This window comes from Choloepus didactylus, chromosome 2 (genome assembly GCF_015220235.1).
Source record: "Choloepus didactylus isolate mChoDid1 chromosome 2, mChoDid1.pri, whole genome shotgun sequence".
Taxonomy (NCBI): domain Eukaryota; kingdom Metazoa; phylum Chordata; class Mammalia; order Pilosa; family Megalonychidae; genus Choloepus; species Choloepus didactylus.
The window spans coordinates 211799552-211820412 of NC_051308.1; the positions used below are offsets into that span (position 1 = coordinate 211799552).

The 20861-nt window shown below is 39.3% G+C and overlaps 1 protein-coding gene across 5 annotated transcripts in view; it reads left to right on the forward strand.

Annotated features, from left to right (window-relative positions):
* INPP5B (inositol polyphosphate-5-phosphatase B) overlaps window positions 1–20861 on the forward strand; it is a 46412-nt gene that overhangs the window by 22259 nt on the left and 3292 nt on the right. For 2 of the 5 annotated variants that reach the window (XM_037827668.1, XM_037827671.1), the window contains 13 exons: window positions 4663–4759; window positions 6475–6642; window positions 7541–7642; window positions 8413–8527; window positions 8862–8978; window positions 9635–9822; window positions 11915–12026; window positions 13801–13910; window positions 14781–14916; window positions 16313–16423; window positions 17357–17519; window positions 18355–18590; window positions 19932–20045. In XM_037827668.1, coding sequence (XP_037683596.1) covers window positions 4663–4759; window positions 6475–6642; window positions 7541–7642; window positions 8413–8527; window positions 8862–8978; window positions 9635–9822; window positions 11915–12026; window positions 13801–13910; window positions 14781–14916; window positions 16313–16423; window positions 17357–17519; window positions 18355–18590; window positions 19932–20045 — 1769 coding nt within the window. Of the gene's footprint in view, window positions 1–4662; window positions 4760–6474; window positions 6643–7540; window positions 7643–8412; window positions 8528–8861; window positions 8979–9634; window positions 9823–11914; window positions 12027–13800; window positions 13911–14780; window positions 14917–16312; window positions 16424–17356; window positions 17520–18354; window positions 18591–19931; window positions 20046–20137; window positions 20432–20861 lie in introns of all 5 variants that reach the window. The other 3 variants (XR_005215430.1, XM_037827669.1, XM_037827670.1) reach the window with 3 other exon arrangements.

Below are 20861 nucleotides of genomic sequence, written 5' to 3' on the forward strand. Positions count from 1 at the left end.
TTATCTTCCACCTGATTGAGGAAAGAATTTCTGCCTATATGATTTGGAATTCTTCTGCATGGGAAATTTGTCTCTCGTCCTCCATTTATTTATATGTTCACTCATTTCTTTATATCAGTATGGACTCATGGATATTTATTTTATACTTTGGGAAATAATCCAGTGCTACTTTATTTTGTTGTCAAATTGTTCCAGCTTTGGTCACTGGTACTTCATTCAACTGGCTCCTTTGTCCTTTTTACATTTCCCCCCATGATTGTGGGGTCGTTTTTGTTTTTAGAACATCCTTACTGTGTGGCACTATTTAATGCTTCAGGCTTATCTTGAGTATTTCCTGTCTCAGTCCTAGAGTCAACCATATCTCCAGGGTGCCCTGGTTCCTTTTATTGGAGAATGATACTAGAAACCACCATCTACATGTGGTCATTGCTACCAGGCTATCCTTGCTTCTAGGCCCTCCCAGCTTACAGAGCAAGGGAATATGTGTGTGTACTAATTCATGTATATACACATATCTACACATATTTCTATATGGTACAATCTGTATTAGTATTAAGCTAAACATGAGTTGGTTATGACGTCTGTAATTCTCATCCCTTGCTACATGGATCATTCTAGCCTCCTCTCCTTGCTTATTTGTAACTGCTTACTCTAACAGCGAGAAACCTGGCTCCCACCATTCACCATCCATTTACTTAATTGTTCAATTCCAAGTATAGTGGTTTTAGAATTGTTAACCTGTACCCCCATGGGAAACGAGTACAGTTCCTTTTGCCTTTAGCATTATGGTCTCCAGTCATTTCCAAAGTTCTTAGGACAACTCTTTCCTCCTTGCCCCTTCAATAAGGTTGTTTCATACATTTATAGTATAGATTCTTTTGTCACATTCTACATTGCATCCCAGAATCCCCTGGCCTCTCAAATGATTTTTTTTTATTTGCATACATTAAGGTTCACTCTTGAGGCTGTAAAGTTCTACGGGTTTTGACAAATGCATACTGTCATGTATCCACCATTACAATTTCAAACAGAAGTTTCACTACCCTAAAAAAGTCCCCTGTACTTCACCTATTCAAACCCCACCCTCCTCCCAACCCCTGGCAACCACTAATCAGTTTGCCATCTTTATAGTTTTGCCTTTTCCAGAATCTTCTATAATTGGAATCAAAAAGTATGTAGCCCCTTGGGAAGACGGTTGCTGCAAAGGAGAGGCTAGGCCTCCCTATGGTTGTGCCTAAGAGCCTCCTCCCGAATGCCTCTTTGTTGCTCAGATGTGGCCCTGTCTCTCTAGCTAAGCCAACTTGAAAGGTGAAATCACTGCCCTCCCCCCTACGTGGGATCAGACACCCAGGGGAGTCAATCTCCCTGGCAACGTGGAATACGACTCCCAGGGAGGAATGTAGACCTGGCATCATGGGACGGAGAACATCTTCTTGACCAAAAGGGGGATGTGAAAGGAAATGAAATAAGCTTCAGTGGCAGAGAGATTCCAAAAGGAGCCGAGAGGTCACTCTGGTGGGCACTCTTATGCACACTTTAGACAACCCTTTTTAGGTTCTAAAGAATTGGGGTAGCTGGTGGTGGATACCTGAAACTATCAAACTACAACCCAGAACCCATGAATCTCGAAGACAGTTGTATAAAAATGTAGCTTATGAGGGGTGACAATGGGATTGGGAAAGCCATAAGGACCACACTCCACTTTGTCTAGTTTATGGATGGATGAGTAGAAAAATAGGGGAAGGAAACAAACAGACAAAGGTACCCAGTGTTCTTTTTTACTTCAATTGCTCTTTTTCACTTTAATTATTATTCTTGTTATTTTTGTGTGTGTGCTAATGAAGGTGTCAGGGATTGATTTGGGTGATGAATGTACCACTATGTAATGGAACTGTAAACAATCGAAAGTACGATTTGTTTTGTATGACTGCGTGGTATGTGAATATATCTCAATAAAATGAAGATTAAAAAAAAAAAGAAAAATAAAAAAATAAGTATGTAGCATTTTCAGACAGGCTTCTTCCACTTAGCAATATGCATTTAAGATTTATGTGTGTCTTTTTGTGGCTTGATAGCTCGTTCCTTTTTTATTGCTGAGTAGTATATACCATTATATGGATGTATGGATGTAGTTTGTTTACCCATTCATCTATCAGAGGATTTCTTGGTTGCTTCCAGTTTTTAAGGATTATGACTAAAGCTGCTATAAGCATTTGGGTAGAGGTTTTGTGTGAACATAATTTTTCAAATAAAAAATACCTAGGAGCATGATTGCTGAATCATATAGTAAGACTATGTTTAGCTTTGTAAGAAACTGTCACTCTGGTCCAAAGTGGCTGTTACCATTTTGCGTTCCTACCAATAATGAAGGGAAGTTACTGTTTGACATCCTTTCCGGTGATTGGTATTATCAGTTTTTTGCCGTTCCAATAGATGTCCTAGACACCTTTCACTATCTCAAATGCCTTAGTTCTCTAAACTTTATAGTTCAGTGGGAATAAAGCAGGAGAAGTGGATTGAGGATTTCGTTTCCTGAAATATAACTAACTGATTAAGAGGTCCTAGAACTCTAGAGACAACCTATTCTAGTTTTCCCTTTTTACTTTTGTCATATGGTTGAAGACAATAGGAAGATGACCCAACATTCCAAAAGAATGCTACAGATTTAAACTTGGATGTTATGTATTTATTAGGGATTCAGGTACACTTATTCCTTCATCCAGTATTTTCTTTTGAATGGTTGGCTGACTGAACCAGTTATAATGTGCTGGGTAATGTGCTGGATGATGGGGATGCAGTGATGAATAAATCAGACATGGTTCTTTCCTCAGTAAGCTTACAGTCTGGGGAGACAAACAGTTACAATACACAGTGATCAAGGCTATGATTAGGCAGTTTAGGGGGCTGTGGGAACACCAATGTCAGGGCATCTGACCAGTCAAGGAGGGGTCAGAGAGGGCTTCTTGGAAGGAGTGACCTTTAGGATGTGGTCTGCAGCAGGGGTTGGCTAACTATGGTCTATGGACCAAATCCTGTCCTTTGCCTGTTTTTTTGCAGCCCTCAAGCTTAGCATTTTTAAATGTTTGAAAAGAATCAAAAGAGAATAATATTTTGGGACATGCAAAAAGTATGTGAAATTCAAATTTCAGTCTCCCTAAATAAAATTATATTGGAACACCGCCATGCTTATAGCTGCTTTCACACTAATAGCAGAGTAGTTGTGGCAGAGACTGTGTAGCCTGCAAAGCCAAAAATACTTACTGTCTGTCCCTTTACAGAAAACATTTGGAGGTCCCTGTTCTACTGGACTAACAGGAGTTAACCATGTAAACCATGTAAAAGATGAGAAAGAGTGAAGTTGTTTTCTGATGGATGGAATCTTTTATGCAACTGCAGTAACTTTATGCTAAGAGTATGGCATCCAAGGAGACAGGGGGCAAGGGGGCTGTGGTGGCTGGACCGGTGGGCAAGATCCAGACTGGAAAGAAGCCTCCGCTGACATATGAAGGGGTTTGAGTATCCCATTGTGGGGAGCCTTTAAAAGGTTTTAAGTGATGTAATCAGATTTACTTTTTCAAAAGATCCTCTAGCCAGTGCAGAGATTGGATGGGGTGAGAAATGGAGTCTAGATGAGGCTTGTACAGTCATTCAAGGGAGGTGTTGGTAACCTGGATGACTACAGTGACCTTGGGGATAGGAATATATTGATCAGAGAGGCATTTAGGAAATAAAATTGAAAGGCCTTGGTGATTGGAGGCATTGAAATGCAATTATTTTCATGTTTTGGACAATTTTCTCTTTTCGGTTGTTTTTTTCTGGTTCATGTGAATGCATGGTTGAGAAACCCATATTTAGTAATACTCTTCAGTGCAAAATTCTTTAGTGGTGTTTCCTGCCTCCGGTGGTCCTGCCTGTGACTTGTGTATTGGAGCAACTCTCTGTGGCCTTTTCATGTTGTTCCTTGTTGACTAGAGATTTGGCCTTTAAGTTGTGGGAAGCTATTGGCAGATTAATTTTCTTTTTCGAGTTTATCTTGGAATAAAAACTTTCCCAAAATATTGCTTTGTTGGGAGCCTTCAGGCGTTTTAGTTTTCAAGAGAATTTGTTGGGACAAAAGTTTCTCATTCCCTAGAGCACTTAGACCCTTTCCAATTTTAGCTCTTTGACCCTTGCCTCTTTCCTCTTTGGAGTTGAAGTCCCACTGGCAGTCGATAGTAATAAGGTTATCTTTTATTTTGCAATATGTTTTATGGCTTTCAAAGTGCTTACTCACATGTCAGCTCACTTGATTCCCACAGTAAACCTGTGAGGAAGGCAGGACATGTCAAGTTAATGGGATTAAAAGAGGCTAAATCACTTGCCCAAAGTCAAAAGTTCAATTAATAATAAAGCAAGTGATAGAACACAGGTTTTCAGATTTCATAGTTTTATTCTTTCTATAATGCACCCTGTCTCCAAGAAATGGGAGTTAGACTAGCTGGAATAGTTATTTTCAGCAGTGAAGACATCTGATGAAATACTTTTTCCCCCTTTTGTACCCAGACATTGGCAAAGGCCTTTCCTACATTTTTGAGCAATATGTGGACTACCAATAATTCCTAGACTATAATGTCAAAGTGTGTGTATGTATGTTTATTTTAATTCCTTTCCCCATTCCCTTAGGTGGTTCTATCTTTGACAATTCGGGGCCAAATGGGAAATGTCTGTTTGTGGACCAAAGCTCCAGGAGTCAGGATAAATCAGAAAACCTGTTTACCAGGTAATACAGCTCTCCTTTCATTCTGTACCTTTTAGGACTGAGGTTATCCTCATTATAGAACTGAGGTCTAAATTACTGTGCATGCTGTCAGTTGTCTTAAGGTAGCTGGACAAAGAAATGTCTTAATGCATGACATTTATCAAACACTGACTGTATATGCCAGGCACCATGCTAAGTGCTGTTAGATGGATTATATTGTTTTGACCTAAGAGGTAGGTACCATTATTTTCTATCTCTTACAGCCAAGGAAAATCAGGTCCCAGAACTAGCAATGGCACATCTAGGATCTGAAACTAACAGTCTAACCTCACCTTAGAAATGTATAAGATTACAAACATTTTGATTTCTCCCTCCCACTCTTTTACAGGTTCCCTGACTCTGAAATAACTTCTATTTTCCTTTTTTTATTTACTTCTTTTATTTTTATTATTATTAGAGAAGTTTACAAAAAAATTGTACATAAAATAAAAAGTTCCCTTATACCCCCCAATTATTAACACCTTGCATAAGTGTGGTACATTTGTTACAATTCATGAAAGCACATTTAAAATTTTATAATATACTTTATTAACTATAGTCCATCATTTACAATAGGGTTTGCTGTTTGCATGGTACAGTCCTATGTTTGTTTGTTTGTTTTAAATTTTTGTTCTAGTAACATATAAACAACCTGCACAATGTTGTGCTATCATTGCCACCATACATTACCAGAACTTTTCCATCAACCCAAATAGAAACTCTACCATTTTAAGCATTGCCTTTCTTTTTTTTCTGATAATGCTATTATATTTAGTCTGTACTCCTGTGCCCCCTACTGATCATAGCCAGAATCATCTGCTCAAGTTAAAACTTCACTTTCTTCTGTCAGTGTTTTAATTATGCACTTAAACAATAAACAATGCCTTAACTTTACACGTAGCTAGAGCCCTCATTCTCAATTCACTTTTGAGCCTTCTTGGTATACATAGATACATTTTTACATAGCCTTAATTAGTATGTACATAATTATAGTAATATCAAACACTTAAATGACATTTATTCAGTGTCAGAAACTGTTTTAAACACTTTTTGTATCTTAATTCATTAAGTAATTTTCAACAAGTTTCTTGAGCTATTATATAGGATTATGTTAGATAAATATGTCAAATTCTGCATAACTTTTAATGTTGGCATTTGAATAATTTATAGTATGATTATAAATACCTGTGTGAAAATTGTCTTTCTTTTTATTTTGGATTATTCCTGTGTAATAGTTTGAACAAGTAGAATTATCAAGTCAAGGGATCTGGATGGTTTTATGGTTTTGTTACGTGAACCACTAGGGTCCAGAAAGAGCACTGTCATATCTGAACTCTAATCCAGACTTTTTCACCATCCAATAGGGTGGATCATTAATAATGCTGGGTCTTATTTCTCTCATTTGGAAAATGAAGGGGTTAGATTTATATGATTTTCAAGATCCCCTTCTGGTGTGAGATTCTACGAATCTTTTCAGGAAACTCTTCAGAACTACTGGACCATTATATTTCACAATCAACAAAATAAATTCACTTAATTCTCCCTAGACATAATGTTGTGATAAATAAATTTTACTTTGTCCTCCTTTAGTCTTCTGTGACTCAGATGCTTGTGTGTGGAAACTTTTAGCTTTATATTTGTGTAATTTGTCATTGAGGACTCATCAAAATATGATAAATTTATTTTTGTTTTTCTAGACAGAATAAATCCAAGTCTGAAATTACCAACATGGTTCGCTCCTCCGCTGTCACAGTATCAGACAAGGCTCATATTTTATCGATGCAAAAGTTTGGCCTGCGAGATACAATTGTGAAATCACAGCTACTACAGAAAGAAGAGGAATACACCTATATCCAGAACTTCAGGTAGCTAACTGAGTCATAAGAGTATTTTCAAATTGAAATGGTCATTCATCTCTTTGAAATTAAGCACTTCCTCCCAAATCCCAGATTTGGAAGCAAATCATTCTGTAGAATCTCTCTCATCATTTTCTAAATGAGTGATCCCTTTCATTCTTTGTTAGCAAGCATTTATTCTTTTCCTATTCTAGCCAAGAAGATGCAGTAGATGCAGTACAGTGGGAGTGATACAACTTGTAAATAGTTATAGAAATATTTGGAGAGAGATGTGAGTACAGAAGAGGGATCAATATCGTGGTGTTTTTATATCCTCTGAGGTTTTTTTACTCCCTGATCAGTGTGAGCCATCGAAGAAAGTCATTTAAAATGAAGTTAGTAAAATGAAGTTAGTGTTTTCATAATCTCATTAGACAGGTCTACTGAAAGTTAAATGAATAAAGGTCCCAGGATTCTGCTAGATCTTTTTAAGTCATTGCATTGGGACCATAAGACAAAGTAACGTTATTTCTAGGCATATACACAGTGAATCATAGTGCAAAATCACCTTTTGAACACTAGCATTGCTTTCTTGCAGAAAGTAATTACCAAGGTACTTATCATTTCATTTCAGTTGCATATACAGGTCAAGAATCATTTGGGGGATTGTGGCTATATAATGGCTATTAAAGGGAAATGTTCACAGTATGTCTATACTGTTTGAAGTTGTTATCACAAAAGCAACAAAAATCATGGCAGACTGCAAGCCATCCCTTGGTCTAGGCTTTGGTCTAGGCTAGATACAACATTTTTAAGTCTTAAAATTCCACTCCAGAAAGACCAAAACCAGGCAAAATCAGCATAAAATGCTTTTCTCTGTCATCTCTATAGTCCTCACCAGTCACTGATTGATTCTCTTTGATGACAGATTCTTTGTGGGAACATACAATGTGAATGGACAGTCCCCCAAAGAATGCCTCCGACCGTGGCTAAGCCATGGTATCCAGGCTCCAGACGTGTACTCTGTAGGGTGAGTGCTTCTCCTCCTCAACAATGTATAGCTGTGGTCGAAGGGATGGGGATATGAATATAACTGAGTCTTCACAGCAGGGGAAGGAAATTGAAAAATGAGCATGTGGTTAATAACATCTGCTTCCCTGTTTGATGTTCTTTCTCATGGTAAACAAATTTCTAGCACTATTAAAGAGCTGTGTTGGCATTTAAATGCTAATATTTAATTTTTAGTGCAACTCTCTGACAGAATCAGTACATCTTGAACTGAATTTCATTACTTAGACCTTCAACATTTTGTTGGTCACAAAGTAAAAATATCTTTTCCCCCCACACTCAGCCCACCCCCCCCCACATTCAAAATCTTCTCATCACTGTACTAGGCACTTTTTTTTTTTTTTTTTTTGAGGGAGAGGTTGCAAAAGAAGCGTGTATGGTATAGTGGGAAGGGTGGGAAGGGCCTAGAATTTGGAATTTATATAGACCTAGGTTTGGATCACAGTTTGCCACTTGGTGCTTGTGTGAACATCTTTTAGGCTTTGAGGCCAGTGATCTCTGACATAAAATGGGGTTGGTTCCATTTACTTCAGAGACAAGTTTTGAAGATTAAATAAGCTAATGTTTGTGGAAGTACCTGTTAAGTTCCTTGGCAATAAGTATTTATTTTTTTGCCCTCCTGAGGGTGTTGCAGATTAGCTGGAAAGCTAAGACCTTTGCTCCTAAACCAATCTGAGAAAATGTCATCTTGCGTGTTACCTTGTTCTGTTAACTGGTTGCTCCTTCCAACAGATTTCAGGAACTTGATCTGAGTAAGGAAGCCTTTTTTTTTCATGATACCCCAAAGGAGGAAGAGTGGTTTAAAGCTGTATCAGAGGGTCTTCATCCAGATGCCAAATATGCAAAGGTAAGAGAGGAATTAGGGCCCTTTTAATTTTAGCTTATCATCCAAGGAAATTATAAGATGATTTTTCACTTTTTCTGTGACCTTTATCGTAAGCCAGTCCTAGTTACCCTGCTGGGTGGGAAAGATGCAAGGTCTTGGCCCTGTTGTAGGCTTTCTCAAGTTTTTGCATAGCATGCTCAGGGAGTCAAAGGTGATTATCCTGCATCCTAGGATGGGGAAGGAGATACATCAATACCCTTGGCCAGCTTCAAGATCACTTTTCCTTTGGGATATGTATTCCTGTTTTTCACTTCTAATTCATGCCATGACTCAAATGTTTGGCTGTATTTTCCAGGTGAAGCTCATCCGACTAGTTGGGATTATGCTCCTTTTATATGTCAAGCAAGAACATGCAGCATATATCTCAGAAGTGGAAGCTGAGACTGTGGGGACAGGAATCATGGGGAGGATGGTGAGTTCTTGAGTTCTTGCATTCTGAGGACCTAGATCACAAGTTTTGACCCAGCTTCTCACAGAGGAGGGTCTACATGTATCCCAGTTTGAGGGTGCTGATATTGCAAGGTGAATTAGGTCCTCAAGCAGGACTACATTGAGCAGATTATTTATAAATCATATATTAGTGAATTGCCGGCTGATTTGCCCAGCTAGCATGCATCCTCATTCACTTGACACGAGGACCTCCAGGTGATCCTCCTGTTTAATCCATGAACTATGTTGGGTCATCAGGGAAAAGAAAGAATGCTAAAAGTAGGTTTGCAATTTCCTCTTCCTTTTAGGCAATTAAAGTCCTGCTTTTAGGTTCTATTGCAAGAGCTTAGCTTCATGTGGAGGAGGGAGGGCATGTAATTTGCCTATGATTTAGTGAAAGAACACTGGACTGAGAAGAGCTAGGTTCTGGACCCACCTCTGCCACTGACTGGCTGGTCCTTTTGCCTTCTCTGATTTGTTTTGTTATCTGTAGAATATAGGTGATAATGTCTGCTTTATTTACCTCACAGGATTATTGTGAAAGCTAATTAAGAGGAAATGTTTTGAAATTTTGTGGGTATGTATCACTGATGCAATTAAGTTGTAAGCTGGATTTCTCTTTTTGGATCCTTTTCATAGGGTAACAAAGGTGGAGTGGCAATCAGGTTTCTGTTCCACAATACCAGCATCTGCATTGTGAATTCTCACTTGGCAGCCCACACAGAAGAGTATGAGAGGAGGAACCAGGACTACAAAGACATTTGTTCTCGAATGCAGTTTTGTCAGGTTGACCCAAGCCTTCCCCCTCTGACCATCAGCAAGCATGAGTGAGTCTGGGCTTCTCCCTCTACAGTTCAAAATGTCTGCTCTGCAGAGTTGTGGGCTCTATCTTTTGTTGGGGACATGACTAGGGGCTCTCCCACTGCTAGAGTGGTAATATCTGCCAGCTCTCAGTTACATGTGGATTATATCTCTTGGAACCTAATTTACCATCTGTCATACCTCTGGAATCTTTCTCAAACATCATCTGTGCCCTGAAAATGTATAAGATTTATTTTAATGTGGGTCTGCCTTGATCTAACATCATGAGGAACGCATCCAAAGAATGAGCTTCTCAAACCTGGATTTTATTTGCCTGTTCTTTCCAGAAGCATGTGCAGTTGAGAGATGGGCTGCATTTGTCTGTCTTCATGTACAGTCTTTTTTTCTCTTGATTCAATTTTACAAAACCATAGTTGCAGCTACTTGGAGCATCTTTTTTTAATTTAATTTTATTGAGATATATTCACATACCATAGTCATCCACAGTGTACAATCAGTTGTTCACAGTACCCTTATATGATTGTGCATTCATCACCACAATCAATTTTTGAACAGTTTTATTACCACATACAAAAAAGAATAAGAATAAAAGTTAAAGTAAAAAAGAACACCCAAAACATCCCATATTCTCCATCCCTCCCTATTGTTCATTTACTTTTTTTTAACTTTATAAAAAAATAAAAAAAAAATTTCAAACAAAACAAAGGAATAAGAAAAATAAATAACCTAAACTAACTACATTGCTTCCAACATGTTCCTTCCCTACCCCAAGAAAATTAACAAACCGTAGTAATTCCTGAGCACCCCCATATCATTAAGATTACCCTTAATATCTTATCTGTTCTTTTTAGATTAGGATTCCCCCTTGACTGGTTGCTGTCTACCTCTAGGTCCCCTACATTCTACAATATAAGACACTATTTTACATTTTTCAGAGTTCACATTAGTGGAAACATAAAATATCTCTCTTTTTGTGTCTGGCATATTTCACTCAGTATTATGTCTTCAAGTTTCATCCATGTTGTTGTATGTTTCACAACCTTGTTGCCTGAAGCATCTTGTAACAATTTTTGTATATTCTCTTTATTTTATTTCTTAAACTTCCTATTTGTCTAAATTCAAAGTGTATTAGGATTTCAGACTTTGCAGTGACACTTAAAGGTTGCGCCACTTCTTTTAAAAAGAGGAAAAAGCCATTAGGGCCGCAGTATTTGCCAGGGAATAATGAGAGTCAAGCCTCTTTTCCTAACTACTGTGTTGGAAATGTTTTGAGCAGAAACCTGCTTGTGTTCTTGAAGCTGACAGGATGACTTTCATTCTCCAGGGAACCTAGCAGGGAGTGTGTCTTACAGCTGAGAGCTTCCTTTCTGGTGAACCTGCAGTATCCTAGTTTGTGAGGTTACAGCTTGAGTGTCTGTCTGTCTGCTTTTAGCTTGTGGATGCATTTATTTTGGGGGTGTGTATACTGACATGCAGATTCTCTAATGATATGGTTGCTGGCTTCAGATAGAGCAGTATTGGCCCTTATGGGATACGTGATATCATCTGGAAACATTCAGTTATCTTCTCCTCAAAGCAGTAGGTATAATAAAATACCTGCCACACTCTGTACAGGAGACAGAAAGAGTCAATAATATGATGGTGGCTAAATACAGACTCCACTGTAAAAGTTGAGCTGTGAACTGGAGTGTGCCTGGAGGCAGAGGTGATGGCATAGCATCATCTGGTTTGGGGTCCCTGGGTGATGGCACAGAATTCCCAATACTTGGTCCTTTTTGCCTTTCCCCAAGAATGAGGGAAATTCTCATGTTGCTTTTAGATCTTATTAGACTATCTTTTCAACCATGTAAGAATAAAACAGTAAAGGAGAACTCAATGCCGTTTATAATGAACTTGAACCAAGATAATTGAGTAAGCAGCATGTTAGACACGGTATTAAATGGATGACAAGAGAAAAAAATTTAACTGAACAGCTGGATCACTTCCCCACCCAGCTCCCAAGAGGCAGAGCCTCAGGGGACTTCTCTCAGAAGCACCCTGGATAGGATGGGTTAAAGTCCCTCCTAAACCTGTTACCTTTGTGCTCTGCCCTCACAGCGTGATCCTGTGGCTGGGGGACCTCAACTACAGGATAGAAGAGCTGGATGTGGAAAAGGTGAAAAAGCTCATCGAAGAGAAGGCCTTTCAAACCCTGTATGCGTATGACCAGGTACATACGGTCTCCTGGGTCCTCTTCAGGCAGCTGCTCCTCTCTGTAAGGGCACAGGAACACTTGACTTCCAAGCTCTCAGGCCTCCTCTTCTCAGCATGCGAAGTTTCCCTCAGGAGCTGATGTGGTCCAGTCATTTCTTTATTTCAACTGCATTTCCCTCTTCCATAGTTGTTTCCTTTTTGGCTCTTTCCTTGAGATACTTTGTCTCCTTTGGGAGCAAGATCCCTCACTCTCTCTCTCTCTCTTTCTCACTCACTCTCTCACTCACTCATTCACTCCAGAGGTCTGAAGTTGGGGCTAAAAGGGTACCAGACTTCTCTTAAAGAAGGTACTTTGTATGTCTGGTATAATTTAATAATTTTTTAGAATGATTCTCCTACACCTTCCCCATTCACTTGGTATGAATGAGAGCTCTTCTTCCTGAGAGGCTTGCTTTACTTCCTGCAGGAAACAGCTCTGTAACCTGCTCTTCTCCACTTCTGTTTGACTTAGCCTTTCTTTCTCAGAACATTTGCCATTTCACAGTACAAGGAAAATCTGTTTCTCTCTGACTTTCTTCAATCTACTCCTCTCTGTAGGTTTCAAAACTGTTCAGAGTTGTTCAGAAGGTTTTTCATCCATATTTCCTCTTAGTATTGTCATTAGTTTAAATCTTTCTACTATCCATTTTTTGCCCAGTGTAGATCAACTGAAGAAAAAATTTCCAAATTTGTTATGTCTGCTGTATGGAATAATTTTCCCTTTATTGATTAATTTTTCTCTTCAGCTTTTTTCCTTGGTAAATTACTTGCATCCTCTTTAGTCCATTTCAGCGTTAATCCATTCTGCTCTATAGCTATCTCTTGCCTCTGTATTCTTGACTGATGTATTATGATTTCCCTTGTAGTTTGATTTCTGTCTCCTCTTGCCTTCTTTACTGGCCTTTCCCGAAGTAATTGTAACCACTTTATGTGGTCATTTTGCTTTCTGCATAACTTAAAGGTCTTTACATACCCATTCAGGAAGGATCAGCCTCCATTAATACCTAGTTTTTAAAAATTTCCTATTGCTTTCTTCCTTAATGGTTTTTTAGCACATCATGTTTTGGGGAAGTTGGCAAGTGGTGTCCCCTGAATAGCTGACCCTGTCTCCAGTGTTAGAGCTGACAGTTCTTCACCAGTCTACCCAGCACCAAGCTTGGTGCTCCAGGGAAGAGGTAGCAGCACCTGTAGTTTTTGACTCTTGCTAAGAATGTGATCTGGAAGGAGTTCCTTGCATTAGTGCAGTAGGAAGAAAGCTGGCTCTTCTTATGTGTTGGGCACTGTTGTAGGTTGATAGCTAATCTTCCCAACAATCCTATGAGGTAGATTCTATTATAGATCCAAAATTTACAGATGGGGAAACTGAAGCACAGAGTTTCCCCCACTTCTCATAACTAATTTAACAACATAGTTCTTCTAACTGTGTATTTGGAGCTATTGTGCTACCCAGATGAAGTGTTCAATACCTGGAAGGGAAAAACTCTATGTCCAGTGGTACCTAACCTTTCTAGAGACATCTCAGTAAGATGGTGTTCAGTCATCCTTGGATGTAGGTACATACTCATAAAAGATCCTTAAAAACTGTGCAGGTGAAGAAATGGCCAGCTTGCTCCTCTTCCTAGGAGTTACTGAACTCGAGATCCTTATATGCTTTCTCACGGGTTTGGATTCGATTGATTTTCTTTTCTTCGTTAATTCAAAGTTTGACCTTTTTATTCTGAGATTTAATTTTCTTCCATCCTTTTCTATAGCTGAAGACTCAGGTGGCTGCAAAGGAGGTCTTTGAAGGTTTCACAGAGGGCAAACTCACATTCCAGCCTACATATAAGTATGATACTGGCTCTGACGACTGGGATACCAGGTAGGTCAGAGGTTCCTTTCTTTGGGGGTTGAGCAAATGAAAACCCAGAAGTTCTGAGAGGCACTTGCCCTTGTGGGTCTACAGAGGAAGATGTTTCCTGTGGCTTTTTCCCATATTTTGAGCTCTGGTCAAACATTTTCTCTCATTATCTGCTCATTAAGCAGCCTGCCTTCCTATGTACTTTCCTTACATTAGTGTTTTTTTTTTTGTTTTTGGCCCCCATTTAATCTGACTGCTTTAGCCATTGTGCCATAATAATTCTTGCTACTGATTTACTTTTCAGCTATGCTTAGGGTGATGAGGGGATTCCAATTACATTAGCTTGTGCTAACATGGTAGTTAAATGTTATATTAGTACTTACTGTGTGCCACACACTATTCTATACAATTTACTTTAATCCTCTCAGCAACCCTATGAGGTAAATATGATTTCTTATCCTTAGTTTATAGATCAGGTAACTGAGGCATAGAAAAAGTTAAGCCTCCCAAGCAGGCAAGTGGTAGATCCAGGATTTGAACCCAGACAGTAGGAATTCAGTCTGCTCTCTTAACCACCGTCTTTTAAGGACAGTGTAGTACTTACTCTCAGATTGCCTTTTTGACTCTCTCCTTATCCCCGTAGGAGAATAAAGAGCAGAGAATCTGTCCGATTGGTATTTCAGCTCTGAGCTTTGGGAGTTACTTTGAGATGATAGTCGCAGGATGCATCTTACCCCTTGGTAGACCTGAATCATTCCTGCCTTATGACATCCCTTAGCTGCATGGACTTGGAGGCTCTTCCCTGCCTTTTCCTGACTGAGCCAAGGTGTTTGCCAGGCAGTTGGTGCTGTGGTCTCCGTGAGGTCTCCCAGTGTGGACTTTGCATTTCAGTGAGAAGTGTCGTGCTCCTGCCTGGTGTGACCGGGTCCTCTGGAAAGGGAAGAACATCACTCAATTGAGTTACCAGAGCCACATGGCCCTGAAGACCAGTGACCACAAGCCTGTCAGCTCAGAGTTTGACATTGGGGTAGGTAAGCAGCTGGTGCGTGATGTAATAGTTCTGTGAGGAATTGGTTCTCACAACCAAGGTCCCTTTTGCCTTCCTGGTCTCCTCCTCCCCTCTTGAAAATGGGGAACCTCCTTTTAAAAATTGTTTTAACATTATAAAAGCAATTCACTATTGGTATTTTGCTATTATATGTTTTTACATACATGTATATTCCCCTTTGCTTTTTGAACTGAATCTTTCCAAACCTTTTTATGCATTTACACACGAGTATGTCAATTTTTGATTTACAACATAGAGGATGTTTTTCCTTTTTTGTAAAAGAGACTACGTTCTGACTATGTCTTAGAAGAAATTTCCATATCAATAAAGGTAAAGCCTCCTCATTACTTTTAAAGACTGTGAAGTATTCCATGGTATGATGAACCCTAATGTATATGTCGATGATCGTTTAAGTTGTTTCCAAAGTTTTGCTGTTGTGAGCTCCCTTCACGTAAATCTTTGTGTACCAGTGTCAGTACTTCTATAGAATGAAATGCCTAGAGGTGAAATTAGCGATTCAAAGAAAAATATGTTTTAAATTTATTAGATGCTTCTAAATTATCCCCCCAAACAGTCCTCATCATTTTATTCTTCTGCCAACCATGTATGAACTTTATTTTCCCACACTCTTGCCAATATTGGATTTTATTAATCTTTTAAATTTTTGCCAACCTGATGAGAATAAAAATGGTTTTTCATTATTTTAGATGGCATTTCTCAGATTACTAGTGAGGTTGAGCATCTTTTTATTTGTTTATTATCTATTTGCATTTCATCCTCTGACTTCTGTGTTTATATTGCCAATTCTTAAGGGTGTGGTTAGGTGTATATCAGAATCTCTGAGGTTGTGGGTACTTAGAAAAAAGCCTAACGAATATTATAAATAAAGTTTTATTATTGGAAAATGAAAAAAATTATGTTTGTAATTAAAAATCCAAATGGGAAAACTTCACAAAATCTTCTTGGCTGATAGAATATTGGTTCAAAAAACTTGAGAAATGCTGCTTTAAATCAAGCCTTAGAGAGGATTCTCACTGCAGGATGGTTAGCAGCAACAAGCAAAATAAAGCTAGGCACTGAGCATCTTTCTGTTCTGGATCTACTACCTGGCAGAACTGCGAGCCAAGCTTCCCCTTTTTTCTGCTAATCTGGAAACAGTTGACTTTACCACAAGCTTTACTTCCAGGGGACCCTAATAATTATATTGTTAATTGGTTTCTTTGTTAATTAATTAGATCTAGTTAGCTATCACTTTCTGTAGGAAATTACTGTGTTGCTATCAACTTCTATCTCATAATGCTTTAAATGCCCTCCATAGTGAGAAAGAGGGCATGGGCACAAGTCCAAGCACTCATCTTTGATATTTCCCTTCCAGGTGAGGGTCATAAATGACGAGCTTTACCGGAGGACCCTGGAAGAGATTGTTCGCTCCCTGGATAAGTTGGAAAATGCCAACATTCCCTCTGTTTCTCTCTCCCAGAGAGAGGTAGGAAGGACCTGTTAAGAATATTAGCATCAGGCTCTTGTATTCACAGAACTTAAATCTCCCTGAGCTGCTAGGGTTTTTAATTCAAGGAAGCACCTCTCAGACAATGGACGCCAATCTTTCTTTATAGGTTGCTTTTAGATAAAGTGAGGCTGATGATGCTAGCTGAGAAGAGAGGGTTTGTTGGTTTAGGTATGTTCATCTCCTGATCTTGTAAACCAGCATTCTTTAATTTTGTAACTCATCTATTCCATCCACACATGGGCCATCCATGAGTTAAATAATGGCATAGGTGATCCAAAATATGTCTTATTTTATTTTAGAATAACTGATTCGTATTTTTGCAATGGATTTGTCTTCCTACTGGCGGTTTGCTTTAACTGAGATTAAACTTAGTCTGAATTTCTTGGGTATGCAGAGAGAGAAGGCAATGTAGAAAAGTCATGGGAAATGGAGGTAGTCAAGTTAGAGCTAAAGGTTTTTCATGTTAGAGCCACAACATAGATGATTCAGAGTTGACAAAACCAAGCAGTCAGTCAAATGGAGGATTATTTTTAATAACATAAAAATGAGGGCATTTTTAATGTCAAGCTCCTTGGATGGATGATTTTGAGCTTAAGTTTGGGGGTAGAATTTGCAAAGGGTGTTTTGGAAAGGCACAGAAGATGTAAACTTTGACTTCTTCGGGAAACTTATCTACAAAAACAACTTAAGTTTTTTGAGTTTGGAGGTTTCTGGGTTAAACACAGACAGCTGGTCTTTAGTAGTAGCTGTGGCTTTCCAGGTAAATTCTTAACAAAGCAGAAACACTATTTGAAAGAGATAGTCCTTCACTTTCTTTCCATGGTAAGGGTAACCTAGTTGAGTTGAGGTTGCTATTCATTTGCCAAGGAGAGGGCACTAGTTCTGAACTGGTCCTGGGCTTGTTCCCAGTTCTGTTTTCAGAATGTGAAGTACATGCAGTTGCAAGTAGAATCCTTTACAATTCACAATGGACAAGTACCCTGTCAGTTTGAATTCATCAACAAGCCTGATGAAGAATCCTACTGTAAGCAGTGGCTGAATGCCAACCCCAGCAGAGGGTTCCTCCTGCCAGGTAAGGCCTCTGTTCCCCAGTTCTTGGTTGCTGGTTTGGGGAGCAACCTACCCTGCCTTTGCTCATTTTTCTAAAATAAGCTTTTTGCTTGTGAGTGTTTTGTTCTCCACTTGAAACTTTTTTTTTAAAGCCCTATGGATGCACCCATCCACAAATAAAATATAAAGTAGTAAGGATGAGCATGATTCATTTCAAAAGGATTCCCAGTAGGGGTTTATATGTTCCATCATTTCACAGAAAGAGAAACAAGATTGCTGTAAGGCAGTTGCTGCTGTTGAAGAAACCATTTTCACTGTCTCACTATAATCAACTCCCAATTATCTGCTCCTGTAGAGGAAAGATAATGGGGTGGTCATCTGGAAGTTAGGTCTGGCTCTGGAATGTACCACCTGAGTCTATCCCCTAACATTTCTTTTCACTCAGCATTATACCATGTGGCAGAGGGATTAGGCATGTTTTATGGATAATTCATAGGTTGAAATTACAGTGTATTTCCTACTGAATAGGTATCTTGATCTTATCTGGTTCAGGGAAGGTTCTTGATTCATGCCTTCTCTTGTATTGTTTCTAGCTTGAGCTGTGCTCCTTAGTACTTGAATTGAATTTCATAACATTTGTCTTTTCAAATGTTTTAGTTAGTTGTTTCTGTATTCCCAGTTAATCATAAACTCCTTGTTCTTGTGTTTCCCAGGTACTGAGCATATAACTCCTTGCTGGTTGACATCTTTTATTTCCTTTCCCTAACCCGTTATGCTGCACCCGCCTCCCTCCTATCTTTCCCCCTTTACCCTTGGCCTCTCCCTAGCCAACATTACTTTTTTTAATTTTTATCCAGATTCTGACATTGAGATTGAATTGGAGCTATTTGTAAATAAGACCACAGCCACAAAGCTCAACTCTGGTGAAGACAAAATTGAGGACATTCTGGTTTTGCACTTGGACAGGGGAAAGGATTACTTTTTGTCTGTGTCTGGAAACTACCTACCCAGTTGTTTTGGGTCTCCCATTCATACACTGTGCTATATGAGGGAGCCAATTTTGGATCTACCACCTGAAATAATTAGAGAACTGGTGAGTTATGTGACAAAAGGAAACATGTAGAACTGTCTAGATGCCAAGCTACTCAAACAGGATATTCCTGTGCCTACCTTTTCAGGGACCTGAGACTCCCCAGCCTCCCTAGAGCTTGCCTAGTATATAAGTTATACATTGCTGTGGAACAAAGTACCCCAAAATTTTAGTAACTTAAAATGATGATGTTTTTGCTTCTCATGATTCTGTGGGTTTCTAGTGTGGTTCTTCTGCTAGTCTCACCTGGACGCATTTATGCATGTGTAATCAGGTGGCAGCTGTAATACGGGACGGGTTCAAGATAGCCTTCCTCACATGTCTTGGTATTGGCTATTTGCTGGGCTTCTCTAGCCAACTGGTCTCTCATCATGTAATAGGCTAGCCCGGCTTCCTTACATGGTAGCAAGTGCATTCCAAGAGCACTAGGGCAGAAGCCAAAGCTACAATGCCTCTTAGGGTTTAGGCTCCATAACACATAGTACTACTTCTGCACATTTTACTGGTCAGAGCAAGTTACAAAGCTGCCAGATTCCAGCAGTGGGGCAACAGATTCCGCCTCTGAAAGGGAAGAGCTGCAAAATCTTTTGGCGATGTTTTTCAGTTTTTCACACATAGTATTTTAGAGAAACTCAGCTTTGGATACTAAGATAATGAAGAGTCCCTCGCTCATGATATTATTCCTTTTTTTATTTTATTTTTTAATTAAATCATCACTTGGTAGTTTACCATCCTAAATTAAATTTGCTAAGATCCAAAAGTCTTCTAAAGAGATAATTCAAATACAAGGGGACTAGTTTGGAGCATATTTATGGTAATATGTATTCTTTTTTTTTTCCCATTGCATTTTTTCATTTATGGACTCTTGAACTCTATCCTCCCTGTTGTATAGACGAAAACAGAGGCCCAAACAAGGAGAGTGATTTATCACAGGTCACATGGTGAGTTGACGGTAGACCTGGACCTTCAACTCAGGTTTTTGGCCTCCCAAGTCTGTGTTCTTCCCTTACCACAGACCACACCATCTCTCTGGTTCTAACAATGAAATGCTCTAGGTGTGATTTTTGTGTTTTATTTTTTTTTCTTTCCAAGAAGATGGTGCATATTTTATCTGATTCATTGAAACTGCTTGCTATAACCCTCTCCCAATTCTTAAAAAACACCTTTTGTCCCTTGATTTTACCACCTGATTTCATTTTTTGCCTGTGGAATGTTTAATTAGGGGTATTGAAAGGCTTCCCTTTTTCCATGGGTTGGCTGTCCCTTCATCACGTATTCTCCTAAGCCAGCCTGGAAGAAGTTCCATTGGTGGGCCTTCCTGTCACGATTTTTATTATTTTTCAGACTCTGATGCCAGTACAGGCTGAAGATGATGGGAGCCAGTTGGAGAACCCCATGGAAATCCCCAAAGAGCTCTGGATGATGGTTGATTACCTGTACCGAAATGCTGTCCAGCAGGTAGTTAAGCAGTCAGACCTGATTGAGGCAAGCTGCCTTGAGAAAGCCTGTCATCAGCCCCAAGAACTTTTGGCTTTTTGCTTTTACCATAGGGAACCTGTGGAGAACTGTACTTCCTCCAGAAAGTGAATGAGGAATACCCAGGTTTATGTCTCACAGCCCTGTGAGACCCTGCTATTACACACGGCACTTGATTACCCCCAAGGGAAGCAGCCTGGTACAGAACGGCCTTCCCAGCACAGCATGTTCTCTCCTCTGTCCTCTGGAATGCCCCAGCTAGAAAGCCATCTGGAGGCCTCTCAGGATGTCAGCCTGCTATCCTTTGCAGGAAATCTCACCAGCTTTTGAGACTAGGAGGGACTAACTTGTTGACAAGCCAACCAGAGGTAGGGAACCAGATGGAGAACCCCAGGCCATCAGTCAGCATTTCTTATGTGACTTAAGCAGGCTTCATGGTGTCATATTCAAGCTGTAATTCTACAGCTCTAACACTTCAGAGAAACATTCATTATTATGATATTCCATTTTTACCTTTTTTTTTTTTTTGCTTTTTTCTTGCATATATTGTTACAGCGTATCAGGCACTATTCTAAGTTTTAGGGCATTTCTTCATTTAGTTCTCACAATAACTTCAGCTGCATAGAGAGGTTAAGTAACTTGTTCAGTGTTCCAAAGCTGATCATTGGGCAGGGTTGGGATTTGAACCCAGGAAGTCAAATGGTGCTTAAGAATATGGACTCTAGAGTGTAAGAATCCATATTCTTAAGCACCATGCTACTCTACTTTTTCTGTAGAACTCCTTTCAAGTGTAGCTTT